We start from the raw sequence: 25,707 nt of genomic DNA on the forward strand, positions 1-25,707 counted from the left end.
CTGAAAGACATCCCCAGCATTCCTATAGATGTGCAGCAGGGTTTCTGGTAAACAGCAGGAAGAGGTAAGGCAGGGCTCCGCGATCCACTTGCGTTGCCTTTGCGATCGATCAGTAGATCGACGTTTTGAGCACCCCTGGTTTAGGGCATCTCCTTCCAAACAGAAGATCTTAAACTGTGGAAAATAATTCTGTTTTAAAAGTCTGCTAAAAGCCAATACCCATTGCTTTATTCTCCTCTGGATCTCTGGAAAATAAACAAACTCATAAATCTTCCACGAACGTGTTGCCTAACTATCAAAATGCATTAGAGTAAGTGCTGACACTGCATCCTTTATGGATGTACTCACCACATGGATACGTTTTGCTCAGCACAATGAAATATTGTATTTAAATATGGCATGTACAGCTTGACACTAGAATAACAGGACACAGTCATACAATGGCAAGATTACTACAAAGGAAAAATAGCACCTATGGTGACCATACATAGTACAAGGAACTCCATCAATAGAGGTTGTGCCAGGCTAAAAAAACACGTTATTACACCTGGAATTAAAAGTCACTTTAATGAAAAAAAAAAAAAAAATTGCAGGTCACATGGAAGAAGAAAGGTGCATTTTCTATATTTTCTACAGAGCATTATACTGAATTTTTCTAAACAGTGCTAAATGAAAAATCAACACAAAAACACAAAATGAACAGGCTGAGTAAGATTTGGCTTAACAGTTGCATCGTGCAGCTCTTTGTGGTAATTCTATAGACAGCAATGTATTCTGCCACCCCACAATTCTGTCTTGTGTTGTAATGCATTATTGCCCGGTGCAGTGGGGTACTGAGAGCAGAGTAGCAGGTGTGACGAAGCCCAGGTGCCACTTCTGATTTTGCCACTGCCTTTTAGTCAGGAACTTATATGTTGAAAGATCTCTTGCCCAATGGTGCCATAAATACCACCGATCAACACATAAGTAGGCACCGAATCAACTAACTGAAGGGAGGTACTACATTGTCCACCAACTAAAAGAATAACATTACACAAACCACAAACCAAAAGGGACACCAGTTTGATCAAAATCTAAAGGAGAGATACTACATTGACTAATAACTAAGAGTGGCATAGTACACAGAAAAGAAACTAGAAAAAATACCTTCCAAATACAGAATATTACAACCAAACCCTTTAAGCATAAAACAAGACAAAAAAATCCATATACTTGTTCTAGGTCTGGTAGGTTCTAGGTCTCTAATGATCCAACTCCTTTTACAAATGTGCTTCATCAGAGGCTACAGGAAATTTAAGTATCAGACACTAGACGAAGAATGAATATAAATAACACAAGCATTAAAAACATATAATTATAAATACTTCTATCTTTTTATTTTTATGCTTCATCTAGTTGTCTGCAACCTAAATGTACTATAGCCCTAAAGAAGCACAGTTGTGAAACGAGTTGGGTTGAACAGTCAAGGATTGACTGTTGCTAAGAAATCAGTCTAACCTATGATAATCTTGCTTCTGGACTTTAACTGCAACTATTGATGCATTTTTAATATATATATATATACATATGTTTGATGTTTTTCATACTAACAACTAAAAAAAAACCCCACTCCTACCAGACCTAGCACAAATATATGGGTATTTTTGTTTTGTTTAGTACACAGAAATGCAACTATGGGGACATAAATTACCATCAACTAAAATAAGGAAAGCACACAGACCTAAAAAAGCGGGGTGGGGGGGGGGGGGCTTTACACTCACTAGAAACTAAAAGGATGGCAGGAAATTAGCCCAAACTAAAACAAGGCATTACACTGATCACTTCAATTATTCCAACAAATATTGTTGCAGATTCATACCTTTCTCTGTTCTAAAGAAATAGCTGTTGGTCTGGACAAAATGAATTTTTTGTAATGTCTAGTTTGTTCTAATCAACTGGTGCACCTTTTATTCTTTAATTGCGGAAAGTTGTGCTGTCTGCATCCCTTTCAAAGCATAAAACACCTTAGGGAGTTTTTAAGCAAAACTGAAATTCCTGTGTCAGGACAACGCCTAAATTTTGAATCTTAGACCAAAACTTTTGGAAAAATCAGCCAATCACACAACCTGGAAATGGCATTTTTGGAGTCACTCTGTATACCAACTATGTACAGATCACCACAGGTTACCATAAGAGACTGCAGTAGAACCTTTCAAGCCTTTTATTTTTTTTATTTTTTTTGGCACAATACAGGTAGTCCCGGGTTAAGGACATCCGACATACAGACGACTCTTAGATACGAATGGGCTTCCCTGCTCCTAGTGTGCAGGACGGAGGCTTGGAGGGGGGAGGAGGCAATTTGCATGACTTGCAGAAGAAATCTTTTGTCAAGCACAGCTGAGGTTGTGGGTAATTGAGCTGTAACTGTAACATCTTGTAACTCTTTAATGACCAAGGCAAATCTGCAGCTGTTTCTTTTTGCATATCAAGGCACAGCTTGCTCCAGAAGTTAATAAATGTCTAGGTTCTATAAAGTGTTTTTTTATTTGCTTTGTTTGTGATTACCTCAGTGAGGATTTTATACAGTAACTGCCACTACGCTGCCTAATAATATGTTGAGACAAACATCTGTCCTAATTGCATTTATTAAAAAAAAGTAACTGTTCCAACCCACATACAATTAAAGAACAAACCTAAAGTCCCTTTTTCGTATGTAACCCAGGAACTACCAGTAAATACAATACTAAAGAAATGTTTTGCTGTCATTTCTGCTGTCATCATTTCTTTGGAATCGAATTTGGTAATAAATGACATGGATAATATTAGATTTTATTTACCACCAAAGATTCCAGATTCTGGCCTACTCCAAAAAGGAAAATTCAGTTAGTGATGGTAAATGCAGTCCAAAAATTATATGGACCATCTGACCGTCTTTTAGCTATCCAGCAGCTGGCACACTTAAACCTGCAGAAAAAACACTGAATGACAGCGGCTGGCAATCACATGTACCAATCTTTTCACTGACACTCACACTTATTTCAGCTGTAATGCGTTTGATCAGACACATTCTCTTATTCTTGTGGGGGAAAAGTCTCCCAGAAAGAAAGTTAATGTTTTTATGCATTATTTGTAATCTCTGGAATTTTGAAATATTGTCAAGTGTAATGTATACATAAGCTCAAGGTCAATGTACAGTAAAACATGTTTTTTTTACAAAGTTATCTATGTATTCTCTTTTCAAAGATTTATTTGTCTGTTACTGGATATTTATATCTCACCTTCTACAAACTTCTTCATGTTCTGTGCAAGAATTCGGACACTACTTGGCAGATTCCAGGGGTCCTGCTTAATATGAAGTCGTAACCGCTTTGGACAACTTAACTTAGGCTCCATTTCCTGTTGAAATTCTATGGAGAACATGAAACAGAAAGAGTGACAACTTGAAAACTCACATCTGGATGTAAGCAATTTAACTGTGCTAAGATTATTCATCATCGTCCCTCCATAGCCCAGACACACGAAGAAAAAGTTGCTATTTGTAGTGTTTATATACATTTCTTTCACCTTCCATATTAGTTACAGCTGTGACATTAAACAAGCTAAGGAGAAACTAGAAATAATGATGAAAAAAAAAATGAGATAGATTTGTATGCCTCCAGGGAAACATAAAACTATATTTTAGTTTATTTAACAATGCTTGAAGAGGAAATGCAGCCATAGATCCTGTTCAGTGTTATGAATATCTATGTCAGCACCTCATCCAACAACATGGTTGTCTCCACATAGATAAGCTGGGTTCAGACTTTTTAAAACCTTTGGTTCTCCCAGGAAGTTAATCAATGAAAGATGGAATTCATTAACCAACCTACAAGAGATAGGCTGGGTTCATACTGGTGGTTTATGCAAGCAGTTTTGAGTTTTACCACTTGTATAAAATGGCTAACATTGTAACAAATGGGCTTGTTCATTATCCTTCATTTCAGGGGTCCCCAATCCCCGGTCTGCAGCCCACTAGTGAGAGCACCACAGGCTCAGGGTGGCGGTCAGGTTCTGACATCATGACGTCACTATTGGGGATGTTTCTTCAGATACATGCGGCTCCGTCTTCTGTACATTTAGTGGTCTGCGAGCCCCAAAAGGTTGGGGACCACTGCATTATTTGACACGGGGTAGGAGGTGGCAGCATTAATGTGCTTTTTTTTGGACACTGCCCCTGCTGTCCAAAGACTTAAAATGATACCACTTGCAGACACGTTGGAGTTGACCTACTGATAGAATACAGGCTGCTTATAGGTCTTGTGCAGACAATTTTCAATTTCAAGTTTTTTCAATACAAATAATAAAAAGCAGTGACCACCTGGTACCACTCTTGGGTGCCTAATGTTTGGTGGACAATAAGTGTCCAAGGATGGTAAAAATACCGCTCATCTGAACCAAGCTTAAGGAAAGTTTAAACTATAATTCCAGCAAAACACTGTTTTGTTGTGGTCAGAATAAAGATGGCTTTGCATTCCATTATATTTTTCTTTGTTACGATGTTGAATTGTTGTCTCCATTATGTGTCTGTTTGTTTACATATTGGTCTTTCTATTCTTTTTTTGTACTTTTGTATTATAAAAACTGTCAATAACAACACAATTATTTAAAAAGAATAAAGATGGCTTGGAAGCTCAGATACATTTTTTATACTATTTTAGTCCATGTTTGGGAAATCTTCCCTCACTACCCATCCTGATGTCCATGGTACAGGAAGTGAGAGGCCAGCACTTACCAGCACAGAAAGGCTTATTTCACTGGCCTAAAGTTTGGTGCTTTTTTTTTATTTTGGCTGATAAAACGTGAATACTCATGAGCTAATACAACTTTGAGATCCAGGTCTAGGTGCATTTCTGGATCATCTCATTCAATTTTGGTAATTTTGCTACTTCTATTGAGACAAAACATGTTTTAGACATTCTGAGAAGACTTTAAGAACCTGAGTGATGATCTAATTATAATTCTGTTCACTCACTCTATTCTTCAGACTGATAACTATATTAAAAGCATAGCAAAAATTACACATAGCATCTGTTGTGAAATATTTTCTGTCTTGTTGAAGATATTCTCTGTTCAAGCTTGATTTTTATAGAAGCCATACTAATTGAAAATTACCGAATAGCCATGGCAAGTGGTCTGTAGCAGAAAATGACAGTAAACAGCAATATAAAGTCTGAACAGTGTTATAAAGATTGTAAAGATGTATGTGTGTTCATACATGTTGCTCTGAAATACAGATTTCATTAGACTGTAAAGACCTTTGGTGAAGGGAGGGCATAGATAAGAACAGCACATTTGCTGTTTGTTGTTTTCTGCCATTAGGAGATACAGATTATGTCAGCATTTTATAAATAAGTAAAATAAAAAGAGTAAACATTCAAAAGAAATGTGAATAAAACAAAACAAAAGGAAACAGAATTTGATTTCTTGCAAAGGCAACATGTAGGTCCCTTTTGGTTGATGCTGTTAGCCTCTCCCCTCAATTACTATGCTGTTACCCATGGCATTTCACATGTAGAGGATGAGGTGCCAATGTGTGGCCAGAACCCATTTCCCCCTTTTAGGATCGGCACTGCAATGCATGGCAACCACAGCCACAAATGATTAGAAATTCTTGAAGAAAATGGTTCCTAACTTATCCCATTCGTTTGAATGGGAGCATTAGGGATCAAGGTTAAGCATGTAGTAGAATGCTGCAGTCGATTGAATGTCTGAAATTTTCTTTAGGGCAAGACTGACACAATTTGCCTTGCAATGCCCCCCAGATTTATTTTTATTTATCTAGAGGTTTTGAATGGGGAAATTACTATTTACATTTACCCTTCCCTATCTCACATATTTCACCTTAGTGCCTTCCCTTTTAGGCAAAACAAACATATAACCTTTGCCCTACTGCAAAGTTTTTTTTTACAGTTTTAACACATCTTTCAATTGAAAACCCTGAATTCTTACCTCCTATAAGCCACGCTTTGCAGTTTTGTGGAAAGCAACAAAGTACTTCCCAGGCAGCAAGTCATGCATCCACCAGATTTAAGGGTAGTTTAATTCCTATTTTTTTAAGATGCTTTTTATCGTTTTGTGAAAGAATGTGAAACTTCTACTGAATATATATTTTAATTATATATACATAGAATATAGAGACCATTGTGAGAAGTGTATTTATTTAGCATTAGTAATGAAACAGAATACAGGTATATTGTATATCACTAAATGTACCTTGCAGGCCTCGTCCCGGTGTAAAGTATTTTGTTTGCTCAAATGCCCTTGCAACAGCTGGTCCCCTTAGAAGATTAGTTATTGATTCCACCTGGCATAAAGCAAAATGTAAATGAATTCCTCATCATCATCTGAGTAAAGTATACAATGTAATATTTTACTAGATATAAATTATAAGAAAAGTATTTCAGTTTCCTGTGATATTTACTGTTTGACATTTTTGACATTTACTAGCATACTGCCCACATGGTGCACCTATACATAGTCATACCCAATTTTTGGTCTGTGCTAGGCTGTTAACCGAAATGTCTTTGTGACACATAGGGATTTATTAAAGCTCACCAAGGCTGGAGAAGATACACTTTTATCAATCAGTGAAGCTGGGTGATCCTGGCTCTGGTCCAGGATTAGAATCATTTGCTAACAAATAGCAAATGACTTATAAAAAACACATTCCAGGTTTGCAGTATCACCCAGGTTCACTGATGAAAGTGTATTTTCTCACCTTTGAAAGCAAATCAGGCCAGCAGATCCAATACCAGCAGATAATGATTAAAAAATCCATATTTTGCAGCCTAAATCTTTTACAATTCAACTTTTGGTTGTTGTATGCTAGTCTAAACAAGCTCCAAATCCAGTTATTATGTGATTCAAAAATCTCATAAAGCAAAAACTTATTTTATCTTCTGTAACTAAGTGCACCTTTGTGTTCCCCCTGTCAGACACTGCAACCAGACACTGTTGTACTTTACTCACCTGACTGAAAAGGTGTTCCAAGCAGCTGTGTAATTTGTCTTGTTTCTCATGGGAAATTCGGACACTTAATGGCAGCTCGTCCCCTGGGGTATAGAGGAATTAGACACAATAAAATAGCACTTAAATAGTAGCATTTACTTTCAGCACAGGACATGTCCTTTTGCCTTCTGTTTGGCATCAACTCCAAATTCTCCCCCACAATGCATTGGAAATGTCTCAAAAACAGATGGTGGTGATAAATGCAAAGTGCAGTAACCCACAGGAAACTCCTCAGTTTATGAAAGTCATATGCAATGCAATGGGTTACTGCATTTTACTCATTGATTTATTCTTATCATATAAACATAAGAGGGTTCTGTAAAGCGGACTAATGTTTGCAGCAGATCTCTACCCATACTACATGGAATATATTGTGGATACATAGTCAGTAAACAGTATGACCTTAGTTCAACTTGTGTTATTGTGAGTATAATAACTAAAAAGTTAAATACATTTTAACAACCATGATGTTTTATACTATTTTGAAGGGTGTCATGGCTCTGCCCCTGAGGAGGCATCATCATAGTGCCCTTATTTATTGGGCTGGCATCACATTAGTGGTGTTCTCATTATTTCTGAGGACTGATCTTGGCTTGAGAAGATCAGAAAAGAAAAACTAGCGTGGCTGACCGGCGGGCACTGCAAACATGCTAAGTAATGTCTAATAGTGCACACAAAATCATACACTTTTGTAAAAGCCATATTGGAGAAAGGGGTGCCACTTGTCACCCCAGCGCTTGGTGTCAAGGTTTTTATTGATAATAACACCAACTGTGATGTTTTTGTTCAATATTATACAATGTTCACCTTTTTTCCATCTAATTAGCTTCTTAGTATGGCTGTATTAGTTTTTTTCAGCCACATTCAGGAGTTCATACCAAGGTGACAAGGCAAGAGAACAAATGAGAGACAAGTGACAGAAATCATCAGGGAATAATTTTTTTTAAAGATGCAGATTTTACAAGTTTAAAACAACTTTTGAAATTACATTATTGTTACAGTGGACCTGATTCATTAAAGATCTCCAATACTCACTTTCATCAGTGAAGCTGGATGATCCACTGAACCTGAAACAGATCAGGCCCAGGATTTAAAACATTTGTTAACATATAGAAAATGACTTTGAAGAAATCCATTCCAGGTTTGCTGGATTACTCAGCTTTACTTTAGCCTTGGAGAGCTTGAATTAATCATACCCAGTGAGTGAATGGCTTTAGATGTGTAATCAAGACTTAGTATAACTGATATGTTTACTGATTTACAGTGAAGTCATACAGTTTGTGGAAATTTTCAACAAAACAAAAATAATCTTACCAGAGTCCATGTCGTCACTGTGCAAGTATGAACTACACTGGCTGCTGCACACACTAGTGAAGGAGGCAATGGAGTTCCTGTTGCTGTTACAGTCACTGTTCAATACATAAAGCATACAGTTACGGATGTTGGGGGACTACCCAGTCCTTACCTAACCATCAGCAGCAATTACTTACAGGTAGACACCACAGAATGTACGATACAGTCCTCACCTACTATGTTTACAGCATGGGTTGTTCAGAAAGATTGGATATTCACAACAAGATGGCGGGAATGATTCTATAACTCTCATCTTTGATCAAAAGAGGCAAAATATTTGAATGCTTCATTAAAGTCATTATAGTGGCTTCTTTAGATCCATTCTCCATGATGTGTTGGAATGAAAAACAAACTCCTCTAAGCCAGATGGAATTTAAATTAGGCTTGCAATAGGGGTTAATTATCTTTTAGCTAAAGAGAAGTCTAAATAGTACATAGGGAGAGATTTTAGAGATATTCTACAGTATATAGAGTGGGTGAGCTAATATGAAGGAGAAAGGTGGAGATTGATGTGGTTTTATTTTTCATAAAGTATAAAGCAAAGATAAGAGGCAGAAGCAAAGTGATTTTGCAGAACTGTAGAATCTGGAAATTGTTGCCCCCAATATATATTATGCACCATGAATAGATCACAAGCGTGTGAATTACATTACCCATTTATATGGCTGGCCAGTAAAAGTTCCTATAATCTGAATGATCTTCATCTGTGAGTTTTGTTGCATTGTGTTGTCATTGCACACTTTTAAACCAGCTTACATACCTGTGAAGACCACATTTAAAAGGTTCTTATCCTTTACAATAAAGATGTTCACCTGTAAGAATCTCGGTTGCTGATGGTATCATGACCTGAATCTTCCTGCTCATCCCCTGCAACATTGAAGCACACTCTCTTCCCATTCTTCTCTGCCCTCTCATTGTCACTGTCCATTGCTATTAATGTTTCTGTCTTACGGTCACATTTGGGAGAACAAGTTATTGAAGACAATAATCTGTAAAATAAATAAATATAAGAATCACCAACAAAAAATGTTTGCTGACCAACAAAGCCAACCAAAAGCAAAAGTAACAACTCACTGAGCTGTTAAATAACAGCATGAATTAACATTAATATTACATTTTTTTAGTTATAAAATTAACATTAATTTACATTTGCACATTTGTGTACAAGTAAAATGTACAGACAACCCTCCGATACATATTCAAATCCATTATAGTGCATACATTTACCCAAGTCGGCACTCCCTGTAAACACTACCAATCCCCCGCCTACTACTGGATAATGAGAGTGCCCCTCTCATGACTCAGGGGCCATGCTGGAGAATGCTTTGAATGGCAGCTAAGGTTAACTTTTGCACTATAATGCACCTGCAGGGAATCCAGATAGGAGTAATGCATATAACGCATCAGCACGCATCAGTGTATTTTACTCCTAAGGCTATGTACACACTTCAGATGATTCAGGGCCCATATCGGACGAGAATCTGACATGTGTACAGAGGCGGTCCGATGTTGTGCATGGATCCGTCTTGGTGGATCTATGAACCACAGAAGACAAAAGACCACAATGGAAGTTAAGGGAGGAGAGGGAAGCGGGGTCCTACTTGCTCGTTCTCTCCCCTCCCCTCTCCATAGAACAGAATGGTGCTATATGTACAGCGCTCGCTCATTTATCTGTCAGTCATTTGTCATTGGAAACAATCATGTCATGTGGTTTACTTAAATCTACCAACCACACAGAACTTTAAGAAGTGGACCTTCTCATTATGTGAACTAATATGTAGCTTTTTATAAAATAGAAACTGGTAGATATTGTATGGTATACCATACTGAAAAGTAAAAAAAAAAACATTAAACTAAAATCAAATCAATATAAGGTGACTTCGGGTTGCCTTTTACATACCACTGGCCTTTTGACTTACAAAAGCACTAAAAACATCAAAAAGAACAGACAAACTCCAATTAGCTATGACACTTTGATTACAAGGAAAATATTCTAAATATAATAAGAACATATAAAGTACAATGTTAAGAATATGCCTTGGTTTCTGAAATAACACATTTATGGGATTTACTGAACAAAAATCAAGATGCTCATTTATTTCTCTAGTGGTAAAGTTTTTGTTGGTGATTTCGTCACATTACCCCCCATGGGATCACAACATCTGGTACCCAAGAGAAACAAGCAACCAGAAGAAGTAAATGATTGGTTCCCCAGTGTTCTAATAGGCTTGTGCCGATAACCTGGCCTTGTCTGAATTCCCCTGTCAGATTACAGAGGATGCTTTATATCAAATATAATTGAACAAAGTGTTGGTAAGACTATGTCTTCACATATCCTTTGGTAAAGTTTAGTTTCACAATGACACAACATCCTGAATATATAACAACCAGAGCTTAAAAAAGCCATATAATAATCCCCTTCACAAGTTCCACAAGTTCATATTTAAAATGACTTTGGATTTGCTATTTCTTAAAACTGTGAACAATAAGTGCTAAATCAACACTTCACGCCTTGACTGCAGTAACCTCGATTTTCCTGTTTTCCCTGAGCAAATCCTTTAGCTAGATCCTTTGGGGAGTTTTCATTTCCTTAAAGCAATTTGCTCCAAACTAATGCTCAGAAGGGTATAACCTAAAATGAATCCAAAGTGTCATGTATTTAGAATGGACACTTACTAAAACTGTAACAGCTTTGGGTTAGTTTTTATTTTATTTTTATTATGTAGAAAGATTGTATTACTCTTAAAATTCCATAGTACAGTCTGCACATGCAAAAGGTTCTTATCCTATACAATAAAGTAGAATATGTAGATAGATTGTATCACTCTTTTAGAAAAAAAATAAATAAAATTACCATAGTACATTCTGCACATTTAATGAAAGGTGCAAAAGATAAAATGTTACTATATATATTTAATATTTATTTAGGTAAAACCTCAAAATGCCATTAGAACAAGAATTTTGGTTCATATTCAGGTCAAACTAGTAGTAAAGTGTGTAATAAACTTGCCATGTTGTAAAAAAACGCACACAATAGAGTTAATTATTTACAATAATTTTATTTCTATTGATTACTATTGTAAATGTTAGCAGTGGCAGTCTCATTGCGTGCACTAGGTTTATACTCGAGTTAAAGCATTTTTGGGGTAAATATATAATACCTACAATATTTTACTACCTTTATATATATTTGGACTGGTTTATATTTAAGCATATAATGTGCCAGTGATTACTATAGTAACTAAACATTGTTCTGATGTATCACTAACCAGTTTTTGATAAAAACAGGTTAAAATAGGGTTGCTGACTATTTTGTTATTAGTATCACATACCATTGGTACCCTTGAACTTCTGTGATAGTTATTATGCAACATATTGTACCTTACAACTAAACTTCTATTAGTACAATCATTTATATGGTAGCAGACAACTGAGAACAGGTAGATAAACGGATTACCATAAAATGTGGAAAATTTATTGCAGCTCAGCAGTATAATTACATTTTTATGTGGCAATTAGTTTCACTTGAGAAGGCAGGTGATGACGAAAATCACAAATTTATCAGACATGTGAATAGAATCAAGGCTGCACGGCTGCAGCAATAAACAAACCAAAAGAAAACACCAGGCAGGTTATTGATCCGGGTTGCAGCTACATGTATTCAGATAAATGGATGTAGATAGGAGTGAGGATAGAATGGTAAGAAAAGCTACTGAGAAACCAGAGTCAAATAAACATATAAAATTAAGTCATCACTAGGCATGATACTAACCAATAAAAAGGTTTTTACAGATGATGATAGTGGAGAAAATAACACACAAGAAGGTAAATGAACTAAGGTGGGTAGGTTGTTTATTATTTTTTAAATTTAGTTATTTTTTTTTACAATTACTGTAATGGGGTCTGTTTATAAAACACTGAAATTCACTGCCATTAAAACATACAGACCTGGACGATTCTCCACCAGGGGTTTGCGGTGAATATCAAACAAATAAATAGAGCACTATTTATTATGAATGGATGTTTTATTTCCAGCAGGAGACTACATGTGATTTACATACATGTGTGAATTGTTGACTGATACAGGTGATTTTTTAAGGGCCAGTGTTATAATGTTCACCCCAACTATATGCTAATTGATATCCACCAATGTAGTGTTGTCAGGCTGCAGCTGCACACCTGGCCTCAATCAATAGTGTTTAAATAAGAATTCACTCCAGATGAAAGGTGCATGTTTACTACATTTTTATCATTCATGATTTTGGATCTGTTTCCAATATCAGTTTTAGCTAATCTTAATTTATGTGTTTGCCTTTTTTAGCTTGTCCTTGGTAAAGTTTGAATCCTATAAACTCTGCCCTCGAACCTGTTCTAACTCCATTCTAACCATGCATTTTGTTGCAATCTTTAGTTCTCCTTGCAATGCTTGGTTGTCACCATTTGGGACTCCTCAGGGGCAACATTTTCATTTTCTAAGACACTTCTGAAACCTGACACATTATAATAAAACATCAGGGACAGCCATTTGCAACCTGTTAGATGGATCACTGCATTTTATGACATTATTCAACCGTTTAATTCATCTAGTCCTGTGCTTTAACCGGCAGCATTAACCATCAGACATTACATGAAGCCTACATGTTCAATAATAGTCCAGCCACTGAACATGCTTTTTCTGCAGGCAATTCTAGCATCATTACAAACAGTAATCCACAACACACTCAATCCACAACACACTCAATATTTACTACACATGCTCTAGATTAGTGTTTTTTTTCAGCATCAGTATGTTTCCAATGTAAAGTAAAGGACTAGAGGTCAAGTTCAAAAAATACCCAGGTAATCCTTGACTTCAGGGTTATTGCTAGAGTCAATGATTAGGGGCTATACATTAGCATAAATTAAGGATTTGGTTACAGGGCAAGAAAATTTTGGCAAATGTTTTCTGAAAATTTTGAGCATGAGGAGAGTTTTTTTTCCTATTGGTATATTATACTTATACCTATATCTATAATGATGGTAAATCATTACACACTGTGCTTACCGAGTACAGGAGAGGAGTAACGATAAATACTTACTCATCAATCTGAGACACACAGGTTTCCACTTCTGCCAAGGCCGACTGGAGTTTGCATAGTAACTTATGGTGTATATCCTGTGTTTCCAAATCTTCATCTTTGAGTAAATATCGCAAGCCATGGCCATCACGTTGACCAAGTGAATGTCCTGAAGGTGCAGCCATGGTGGTTACAGTATGTTGTATGTATACCATAGGATTGAGTTTACCTAGACAGCATCAGGGACAGTTTATTTTATAAAAAAAAATAATCAACATAACATGAACATGAAAATGATACTTGAGGTACTAAAATAGCATTTCTTTTATAAAACAACAAAATTCTATCTCAAAATATGATTTTATGTTTTGTAGTATATTCTGGATTTTTGGCCCATCTACCAAAAAATAGAAAAGCTAAAGCACTGAAAGTATGTGACTGCTAAAAGTTTCAGCATCTATAGAACATAAAATGAGAATAAATGTTCTAGGAGTAAGAAGGAGGATAGATGTTAAGGAAAGGTAAGGATGTTATATGAGTGAATGACAAAAATCACAAACTTATATGCAAATACACTAGCATGGTGTACAAGAAGGTATTATTAGACAAAGATTTGGGGTGAGGGGCAAAAGTACAAAGCAGTTGGGTCATGATTCTGTGAATGTAAGTAGTGGTGTGAAGAATGGCACCATTAGATAACAGGTGTCTGGTTTTTTTATTGGTTATCCCTCAAAAAAATCCCTAAAAAATCCCTATCCCTAAAAAAATTTTTTAATTGTAGTAGTATACTTCGGTGAACATCAATGAGGGGTTGTAAAATAAGAAAAGATATTGGGTGAGATAGATATATGTATAGAGTGTTGGGGAGGAGGGGTAAATCCTAATTCTATCAGTAAGAACACCAATAAAATAGATGTGAGTGACAGCCCCCTTTTAGTGGCAGGCTGTCTATCCCATTATATTCCCATTTGTTGCCATTGATCAAAAAGTTATCAAGGTTGCAGCATTATGGTATTAACTGAAAATAAGTTTGTGTAAAAAGTTATGTTTGAAATGTAAGCTTTGGGCGAACTACTTTTGGGAGGATGGGGAAGGGCTGGAACATCTAACAGCTTTTTGGTTGCTGTCTAAGTGTCTACTTTTCACTGTTAATATTTGTCCTGGTGACAGCTGTTACTGGGAAAACAAACAAGGGAAGTTTGAAATATGTAAAGCTGTCAGAACCGGAAGAGAGGGAAAAGCTCTCAATGGGAACATTGCATACACCAAGCTATCCAATCAATAGAGAGCACGTGCTTTGCTTAATGAAGAGCTATAGGTCTGACCCAGTGGAGGGGATCATACACCTCTGCAGAGAGACCACTACATTATTACAGTAGAATTGTTTTCTGTAGAATGCCGGCAGGGGACTAGCTCTTTTAATCAGGTTGTAGTTGCTTTCCAAAGATTTTCAACTGTAACTTTGAATACATTTTTTTCATTATTATATTTAGCTAATTTAAACTAAAAGTTCAATTGGACTAATTTACTTCAACAACATTCCTAGTGAGGCAGCCTTCCCACTGCAGGCTCTATGTCAGGTATGTGGGCTGCAACGACTATAGTTATGCCAATGTTTGGGGAAATTAGTTATATGACTACCTACTCCTGAGATCTTTATAGTGCAATTATATTCAACGTCACACAGAATTTTCAATGGTTCAGTCTCTGAGCCTACCACGCATGCAAAACATAGTCCCTAATAATTTGCAATACCCATTAATAGGAAGAAACATTCCCTCCTAAATGTTTAATTCTCAAAGACAAAGACCATTAAATAGTTATCACATGTACACAGAACTTACCTTGCTCTGTGATTTTATTTTCTTTGTCCTGGGAAGACTGTTTTCTATTGTCCAGCTGCACCCCAAATGCACTGCCAAGTGATGTCAGGGTTTTGGGGTATGAAACCTGCATGATGTTAAAATGGCAGTTTGTTGGGCAGAAGTCACTGCTATGGAGTGGTGAGATCTTTGACTTTGCTTGCTTGAATGTAGGCCAGGCTCTGTTTTTCAAAACCCTTGAAAACTGAAAGAAAAACATTTACACTGATTCAATATAAATATATGATAAAGGAACTCTTAACATTAGCTTAGATTGGCAGTGAGCTTGTGTGGTTACTACTTCCTCACAGCCATGAACTGTGAACATTTTATTTCTCAGGTATAATTAGTCCTTGCTCATCTATCTACTTAATGTTCATCTATCTATCTACCTTGCCCATCTATGTACTTAATGCTTTAATATGCATACCTCTTCTATGGAAACAGAGAACAATCCCAAAGGAACCAGTAGGATTGTGTACTAAACTGGGTATGATTAGGTGAACTTAAAGTGTAATCGTACCAATGGTATATCGCATGCTGTCCTGCTCCAACAATTTATACTTACCTGTCACTAATCCAGAAAAATATCAATAAATAGATCACACAGTTGTTCTATAGGAACACATGAGAATGAGATCTTAGAGTAAATGAGGAAGGAAAGTTTTTACAAGCAGCTATATAATGTAGTTATCATAAACTACACTACAGTTTAATATATCTGTAACAGGAGAGTCTGGGCACCGAGGATACCAGGGGTACACTTTATATCAGTGTTTCTCGACCTTTTTTTGAACATTTGAAATAACTTTCAAATCTTCAGGGAACCCCTATTATATTTACTATATCCACAGCTCACAGTACATTAGTGTGGTTGGTAGAATGACTCCTACATTGTTGGCCATTGGAAAAGCTGACACTCTTTCAGATAGCTAAAAAGATTATTGATGTCAGATAAACTGACCTGAGAGGTACAAATTGCTCATTGCTCAAGGAATTCCTAGCAACCTCTGGATAAGAAACACTGCTTTAAAGAGACCCTGTTGCTTACATACATTTGCAAAATTCCTTCTGATTCTTGTGTCACCAAACAATGTTCTATTGAAAAGAGACCACTGGGTGTATTTTTATTAGAAACAAACAAAAAGTATCTATCTTCACCATGGGTATTTGTTCCGGTCACTGTCCCCCCAATGTCACTATTGTGTCCTAATGATGTAAAACTGGTAGAAAGAATCCTTAAGTGAAGGTGGGGTTGGAGGGAGAGAAACAGCAGATTTACACATTTCTAGAAGTGGGTGTTTTTGAAAAAGTGTTCAATGGTGCAGGTAGCAAGAAAGGCATTTTCTTTTTTTGTGCAATTTTTTCTTTAATTATATATTAGTAGTATGGACCATGCAAATATAAACAAATATTTAGCTAACAAGAGGTTACAACAAATAACTTTTATTATATTTTGCTGTCATTTAGTTGCTTTTATTTAATTCATGACCTTAAATCATGTTTATTTAATAATTCAAAAAGTGAAAAAATGTGTTTTAAATATTTTAAAAGGCGTTTATTTTTGGTATGCTCATAATGTTCCAGGAATAGTAGATAAGATGTAAGTGGATAACAAGTATGTCGGATATATATTGTTGGCTTTGCTGACCCTAATTGGACTATTTGTTCATTATGCCATTAAAGGATAAGGACACACAGCTGGGGGAGACAAGGAAAAACATAATTTTTTAGCAACAGTTATGAATAAATGATCTGTTTTTATGTTCAAAGTAAAATTCAGGTCAGGGTAAAGAAATAATGTTTGAAAAGGCTGAGCATTTGTATTATTTGCAGTAATTGGATGGTTCAAGGGCAGTAAGTAAGGGATAATGAAAACTTATGATCAGAATTGCTTTTAATCTATTGTAGGGATTTTCAACAAGTTGCAAAATCTCACTGACCCCCACAAGACTGAAGCAAAGTACTGGTCCTTCCATCATGTATGTGGATCAACTGCTTGATCGGTCAAAGAGAAAAGCAGCAACAGACTTGGCAGAACAACACTATTAATAACAACTAGCAAATGTAGCCTGTTCATGAACAGATTATTTATGAATAATTTTAAATAAATAGATTTTGCCCACACTTGTTTCCACTGATGCCCAATCAGACAATATTTTATCTGGCCACATTGACCAACTGTGTCATCACAATGGCAATGATCAAGGGAGAAGTTGAAAATGGATTGGATGGTTCCAAGCAGACATAAAAGTAGTAATATATTTCTGTAAGAGCCATGTCACACTATCAACTGTAGCAGAGAAACATCTTTGGTTATGTTCTCTGGCAATTGTTAACTATAAAAAAAGGGTGGAAATGTTTTTCTTTGCCACCACAAATCATTAGCTAAAATGAATATAATGACAAACTACTCAAGCTGGTGATTCTGTTGTAAGTTTAAAGACCTACAGAAGTCTGTTGTGACAAAAAGTGCCTGTAAACCACCGTGGCTACAAATATGCTTAGGTGTTATGGCCCCCTAGGCAAGACTAGCTCATTTAGACTAAGCCACAGGCAATTAAATCTCATTCCTGCTGAAAAATCCAGCTATTGTTATCCAACAAACATGAGCTTTACCTGAAAGTGAAACTTTAGTTCCAAAGAAATATGCGATCAAGCAGGTTCATTATTGCAGAAGGAATAGGTGATGTCCCTTTTGCAATAAAACACACCTAATTGCCTGACTGTTATCTTTTTGGGTTCCCTGACATTCCCCGGGGCTGCTGGGACTGACTGAACTCTTGTGCGTGTTCATAGGAGTTATTTCAAAATGGCCCAGCCAGTCAAGATGGTTGAAGATTGGAACCAGGGAAAATGTAATACCTTTACCTGCCTAATCGCAATTTTATAAAGGACCTGCCTGATCGCAATTTTGAGGGGTAAGGGTTTAGCTCTAAATAAAAGCCCACCAAAAGGATTTTTTTATTTAATAGGGCCCTTTTATTGGACTGGGGTATAGCAGTTGATGGGACATGGAAGGCGTTTTTCGACCTAACAAAATATTAGCAGGCATTTTTGATGTCTGCTTCAATACAAATAAGAAAACCGAACCAAAACAGATGACAGGTTCACTTTAAGGGAGCTCTCATCAAAACAGTAACATCACATGCTACAAATAAATGTCTGGCCAGTAAGGGCACAAGCCGCAATGTTTTCCTCGAAATCAGATTGTTATTCAAATCTCCACAGTCCAAAGAGACCACATTCCGCAACCTAATTTAATCAGGTCAGATTGGAGAATTCGGGGGTTTTCAGTGATGACGAGGCAAACATCTGGGACTTTTCAAGTGATACTAAAGCTCTAGAAAGAGCATGATGTACAGATAAAATGTACTGTAAATATACTATATTTAGAACATAACTTTCTCACACAGAATGTTCAAGAATTCTATGTAATTTTGGTTCCTATAGTTACAGACTACCGCTCAACAAAAAGGACGTATGTGCACAGGGCCTGCAAACCACTCAACTAACAATCTATGGGTTATTGGGAATGAGATGTCAGGAACATTATCATACATGGTAAGGAAATACAGTTAACTCATAACAATCAGAATCCAAAATGGTGGATCTAATGGCAGGATATGAAAATATGATTGGTAACTTTATAATGTGAGGGCACCCACTATTTAGTAAGATTAATATATTGAACGGTAACTTGTAACCAGTAACGGTAACTTGTATAGCTAGCATAAAAATCCTGTATAGGATAAATATATCCTAAGCTGCAGTCACATTTGTGTTAGATATATTGTGTGTGCTCGTTTATCAACGGGTCTGATTAGGCAAAATGCATTTTCTTAGATGGTGCAGTGAATCTTGGATATTTTCATATTTTTAATTAGAGAAAAGTCAATGCTTTTATCGTCGCAGATGTAAGTGCCAAATGTGGCCACATAAAATATGCTGTTTGAAAATGAAAGAAGATTAAAGTAAACAGTCCAAAGTAGTTAGGTCAAAATTAAATTATAATGAGGGTTGGTTTGACAGGATAGATTCAAAAAGAAATGTGAAAGATCTAGTTCCAGGCAAAGCCACCTAGGTACATCCTGGTGGTCACACTGACACTTCTATGTAGCACAGATAGACATAGGCAGGGAAACAATAGTTTTCCAACTAAGGACTTCTAGTTTATTGAGGAACCTGTGCCTATAATAGCCTCAGGAAATCTTTCTTCTAAGAACTTCTCGTGGTGAAAACAGGCACAGAACAAGATCATTGAATTTCCAGGGGAATAAAAGAGTGTTCCATACACTGTTTGTTACTTTGAAAAAAAAAAGTTGGATATAGGAAATGTGCAGAAGTTTATGTAATGCAACTCTCTCTTCCATATTGTAGGCTGATAAACAACAGCAACAGTAATTAGTAAGGAAATTCTTGAATACAGCCTATGTATCACTTGCTAACCACTATCAGGTGTGGGTAGAGCAAGCACTAGCAGTTATGGGTAGAAATGGTCAAAGAGATGCAGATGTGAATTTTATGCAAATATAATGCAAATTGAACTGTGCAAAACTCCTCAAGTTTGATTGGTTACATTTCAATTTAATCAATTTGCAAAAAATCTGCATGTGGTTTGTATAAAATTTAAATTTTCTGCATTTCATTGACCATCTCTAGTTATGAGACTACAAATCATGAAACTATGTATTAATATCCTAAGAACAGACCACTTCAAGCATGTGTTATGTCCCATCTGTTTCACATGTGGATTTGTATGGTGAGTGGCTGACAAGACATTTACTCTGTGAACAGTAATGACTTTTACTAAACAAAAATGAACTGAAACAAGCCAATCCTATATTTAAATTCTAATGAATGATGCTATGCCAATTCCCATGTAACAGTGGTTTTGTTGCACATAAAAAATTGGTTTGACCCTTTTTTCTCCATACTGCAATCTCCATACTGAAGACCAATCTTTTCACTATGAAAGATGAGTGATATGGTGCCTGTGGCTGTGCAGATTTCTGTGGTAGATTTAGCCATGTGTGCATATTGTATAAATCATATCATCATTTGGTTCACAAACAACCACGAAGGATGTAAGCTCAATCTGGAAACAATATTTTTAGCTTGTTCCTGTGGTTTCCATCAACACAATCCCCACAATAAGGAAATATGTGAATAATGTGAACAAGAAATAAATAAAAGCCTACCCTAACTTATGTACTCTGACAGTACATTAGTCAATGCAAGTGGTTTATATCCAATCTTTGGCTGCCTGAAGTCTCCCAACAGCTGTGCAGCTACTTATCCCTGCCATTGCAAAACTGTGTCCCAGGTGTAGTACTTTCACACAAGCACATGGTCCATAGTTCGAACATTGCAGTCTGCTGTAGTCTGCAAAGAGTGTCATCTATTTTAGGCCTATGCAGTTAAAATAAATTAATAACTTCCTTCTGAAAATTCCAGCTGGTTGTCTGTCTGTGTTCTCATTACGTTTTAAACTACTGCTTTGGAACAAGCAACATTTTTGTACAAGTTGCAGGTCAGTGAGTTAGAAAGTATTAAAGATCTTTGGTTCAACAGCCAGAAAGAATGGATAATTGAAATGATTGTGACTTGGTTCTCTCAGCTACAATTAGAAGTATCTGAGCTAAGAACTGAAATCTAAAAAAACATGGCAATTTAGGACCAATACCAACATTCTTTACTTGCCATGCTTCCCACTAATTATTATTTATAATATATTTGTTATTATGACTCTTTAATACAATGTTTTGAAATAACTTTTAGGTCTTCAGGGAACCCCTGCTATAATTACTATATCCAGAGGTCATAGTACATTGGCTAGTGGACATTGGCAAGAATGTCTCCTATATTGTTGAGCATTGGGAAGGCTAAAAAAGATTTATCCATCCAAAAAAATCATTTCTGTCATTAACTGCTCATTTCTTAAGGAACCCCAAAAACCTCGGGAGGAACCCTGGTTGAGAAACACTGCATCCATACACTATATAAATCCTGTTTATTAATAGGAATATTAATACTATATAATATTATGTATGCATGGAAAAAACGAATTAACATAACCAGTACGTCTCTCCAATACTATGCACATTTCCTCTTACTTTACCTGTTTAAAAAAATACAGAAATATTGCCCTTTATTCCAGCCTCAGATCCAATGTTCTTCATTACTGTTTGAGCTGAAAACCCATTTCCCCTTTAGCACTAAAATCTCAAACAGCATTGCCAAACTTGCCTAGTTCATGTCTGTAGGCATTCTGTACTCAAAACATGATGACAACATAGCTCCTCCATAGAGTACACAGAAAGTGTTGTCACCCTAGGGCAGGAAGTGCGTAACTGGAAGAGTCACAAAGTGAGAATAAAGTAGTTTCTGATGAAAAATAAAACAAATCCAGATGTCCCACTGAAAATCTACTAACTTGAAACATGTTCAATATGTGTTTTTGGGTTTATATAAACTTTAGGGTAAATGACATACCTTTCTGTAACTAGCAATCCTCCTGTAAATATGTTCGATTTTCTCTCGACAGATAAGAGTGAATTTACTCTGAAGCTCTGGAGGAATGACTTCTTGTAAAGAATGCAGATTGCTGCAGTTTTGCACAAATTGTTCATCACTTTTAGCAAAAGCATCTAACACCTGTGTGGGACATCAGAAAAAAAGTAATTGCAGTGAATTTTTGGAATATAATTTATAATTTACAACAATCCTCTCTAGGTCATCTGTGTACATTGCATGGATTTTTTTTTAATTGTTATAATTGCAAATCATTCCATGCTCTTATTCTGTTATTAGGATATGAAATGTCACTGAACCTGCTGAACAATGGAACTAAAATGTAAAAACTTCTGCCAGAGGTGTGACAAGAAATATTGCCCAGATGACCCTAACCCTCCCTTCAGTCATCAAACATGATGACATTGCCATATACTCCATGATTCATATAAAAGTGTTCCGGTCAAAAACTAATTGGCTGCAAAATTCCTAATTTCTACTGTTTTCCTGAGACAAGCCGAGGTGGCACTGAGGATGTTAACTCATAACACATTTCATTCTAACATCTTCGTCTAAAATAAACCTATTCTAAAGTTCCTAAAAATGTTTATAAACCAAAAAAATAGAATACGTAGACTTTTTACAAACATAACAATTTATTCATATTTTAATTCAAATATCTCATTATAATGAATAAGATAAACAAAATACAGCAGCTGTAACAGTGAAACCCCTTATGAATGCATTTTAGTGATTTTTTCCATCAATGTATAATATGTAATTAAATATGTTTATGGGGATAGTCATATTATTCCTTTTAAATGCAGGCTCTCCCTTCAGCCATACACAGCCATTGTCATTTATTGCGTCTCCATACATTGCAAATTCAATAATCTGCATTCTCCTTCTGGTTAATATCCAATCCCAACAGATTGGGCCTGATTTATTAAAGCTCACCAAGACTTTGGAAAATAGATTATCATGGGTCAACCTGGATAATCCAGCAAACCAGGAATGGACTTGTAAAATTCCAAGATTGAAAGCATTTACCTAATAATAGCAACTGATTTTAGAAAATCAATTTCACGTTTGCTGGATCACCCCGGTTCATCTACAATAGTCTATCTTCTCTGGTCTTTAATAAACCATGTCCTTAATGTGAACCTTCCTCATAAAAAGTATGGGGCTTACTAACATGCTACTAAAATACTAGCATATTGGCTGATCTATTAACCAATAGGCATTCATGCAATAAGTCAATGACCCAAAACAGTCCTTATCTACATACCCATTCTGGGTTAGTGAATCAGAATATTTCTTAGTATGACAGCCTCTATAGAATATAATGGCAGCCTCTTTTAATTTAAGGAATGGTTTCCTTCCCCTGAGCAGGGTAACTGAGTATTTGTAATGAAATACAGCTCTCCCTCTAGTGGCTAATCTACAAACTCTATATTTAATAAAATAATAAAAATATGGAAAAGTTTACTATACACTATACTTTTATTTACATGAGGACAATAATAGGGCATTTAGCTATGCGTACAACTTTGACATACTTATCTATGACACTAAGGCACTAATGCTTTTGTGTTTCCAGAATTTAACAGGAATCTGTACAAAAAGCTCAAAATGCAACCACATAATTATTTTAGGTCAAAAAATGCATTTTGATTTGGAGAAACCTATGCACAAACAGTTTTGCTCCTGTTGATCAAAGCCCTGAATTTGAAAAAAAGTTCCGCTTAAAGTGAACATCTCTCACCTTGGCACTTAGGCTGAAGAAGCCCTTGGGTTCAACCATCTTCTCTACTACATGACACTTGATTCCTGCCGTGCTGTCATACTCATAAATAACACCATACTCTAAGTGAACGTTATCCACAGTGAGGCTCACATGATCCTTCTTTCCATCAATGATGGCCATGGTGCTGAATTTGTCAATAACCTCTATAGTGAAGAACACACATGAATAAGTAAAATATCTAATTGTAATTAATAACTAAGCAAAGACTTATACACTGCACAACAACGATTTTGCTACTGGGAATAACACATGTGATTTACATGATATCGAGTGTGCTGATTCCAAATCTTGCCTATCACATACAGATTTTAAGTTATAGGTATGCTAAAGCTGTTCAAATGGCCGGTAATTGGGTAATGTGTTTTTACATGGGATCATTATACCAGTTGCAGCTACCACTATGCCTGCTGCCACCTCAGCTGAATCACGCCCCCTGGTGGCATGCATTTTCCAGCAGCGGCTGGGCATGTCTGGGCAAGTCAGTGAGCTGATGTAAGGAATAGGTATATAAGGCGAGATGGACCAAGGGCTTGTCCATAGTGCAAACTCATCATAGTAAAGCTAGGCCATAGTGAGTCTGTTATGAGCTAAAGATGAGTAGACACAGCTGTGTTAATAAACTGGACAATTTGTGCTACATTTGTGGCAAACATACACGTGTGATCAATGCAAGAACCTAACCAATAGGGTGAGATTTACCTACAAGTATTACTTAAGATGTGAAATTGGAGATCAGGATAAAAGCTGGGCACCTCGTATCTGCTGTCAGGTGTGTTACTTTGGCCTAACACAATGGTTGAATGGGAAAAGCAATACAATGACTTTTGCTGTGCCTATGGTTTGGTATGAGCCAAAAGAACATCACTCGGACTGCTACTTCTTTATGGGTAAAATTGCTGGGTTTTCAAACAAGACTAAGTAAAGAATCGCCTATCCTGATTGTGAATCTGCTCTGAAGCCAGTGCCACATGATGCAGAGAATCCAGTGCCAGTCCCTCCTACATCTGTTGTTACTGACAGTGACATGTCAGATGAGGAACAGGAGGATGAGGTCGATGTTGATGACTGTTATGAACCCCAATTTGAAGAAGGTAAGCCACATTTTTATAAGCCAATCAGATTTAGATGATCTAGTAAGGGACCTGTCTTTGTCAAAAGAGAAGTCTGAACTGTTCGCCTCCAGATTAAAGGAGTGGAATTTGCTACAAAACGTAACAACAACTTCACAGTTTCGTGATCATCACACAAAGTGCACAGGTTATTACACGCTGGAAAAGGACATTTGCTTCAGTACCGACGTGAGTGGTCTGATGATGGAGTTAGGTTGCGAATACATACCAGAGCAATGGAGATTGTTCATAGACTCAGCAAAGCAAGTATGAAAGCTGTATTGTTGCATAAAGGTAACAAAAAACCTTCTGTTCCTCTTGCTCATGCCGAGGGAATGAAAGAGACATACGAATTCATGGAGGTCATTTTGAAATTGCTTAACTATTCAGAACACAAGTGGAATATTTGTGGTGACCTAAAGATGGCACTCCATCTTGGCCTGCAATTTGGATATACAAAATATATATATATATATATATATATATATATATATATATATATATATGTGCTTTCCGTGTCTGTGGAATCACATTACAAAGTGAGAGAATGGCCACCCAGACCAGAACACTGTTGACCAGTACAGCGTGAAGCATAAATCATTCATTGATCCACAGAACGTTTACCTTCCGCCACTTCATATTAAACTTGGATTAATGAAAAACGTCATTGCAATGGATCATGATGGTATGGAAAGATTGGAAAGATATAACAGATGCTAAACTGAAAGCAGGTATTTTTGTTGGTCCCCAAATCTGCAATTTGATGCATGATGCCACATTCAGAGACAAACTCAACCCACTTAAACTTGCTGCTTGGGATTCATTTGTGCTAGTTGCACAAAACTTTCCGGGCAACCAGCGAGCTGAAAACCATGCTGAACTCGTGAACAACATGCTAACAGCATACCATCAACCTGGCTGCCGAATGTCACTTAAAAGTCAGTGCTTACATTCCCATGTGGACTTCTTCCCACACAATT

At 36.4% G+C, this 25,707-nt stretch overlaps 1 protein-coding gene across 1 annotated transcript in view; it reads right to left on the reverse strand.

The window, feature by feature from the left end:
• Nucleotides 1-25,707, reverse strand: part of PREX2 (phosphatidylinositol-3,4,5-trisphosphate dependent Rac exchange factor 2) — a 180,269-nt gene that overhangs the window by 57,720 nt on the left and 96,842 nt on the right. Inside the window, exons 22-30 of the mRNA XM_072411080.1 lie at nt 23,577-23,761; nt 21,794-21,955; nt 15,281-15,503; nt 13,458-13,665; nt 9,192-9,368; nt 8,341-8,435; nt 6,988-7,070; nt 6,232-6,322; nt 3,258-3,386 (exon numbers count right to left, since the gene is read on the reverse strand). Coding sequence (XP_072267181.1) covers nt 3,258-3,386; nt 6,232-6,322; nt 6,988-7,070; nt 8,341-8,435; nt 9,192-9,368; nt 13,458-13,665; nt 15,281-15,503; nt 21,794-21,955; nt 23,577-23,761 — 1,353 coding nt within the window. The remainder of the gene's footprint in view (nt 1-3,257; nt 3,387-6,231; nt 6,323-6,987; nt 7,071-8,340; nt 8,436-9,191; nt 9,369-13,457; nt 13,666-15,280; nt 15,504-21,793; nt 21,956-23,576; nt 23,762-25,707) is intronic.

The sequence above is a fragment of the Pyxicephalus adspersus genome, chromosome 5 (genome assembly GCF_032062135.1).
Source record: "Pyxicephalus adspersus chromosome 5, UCB_Pads_2.0, whole genome shotgun sequence".
NCBI classification, from domain to species: Eukaryota; Metazoa; Chordata; class Amphibia; order Anura; family Pyxicephalidae; genus Pyxicephalus; species Pyxicephalus adspersus.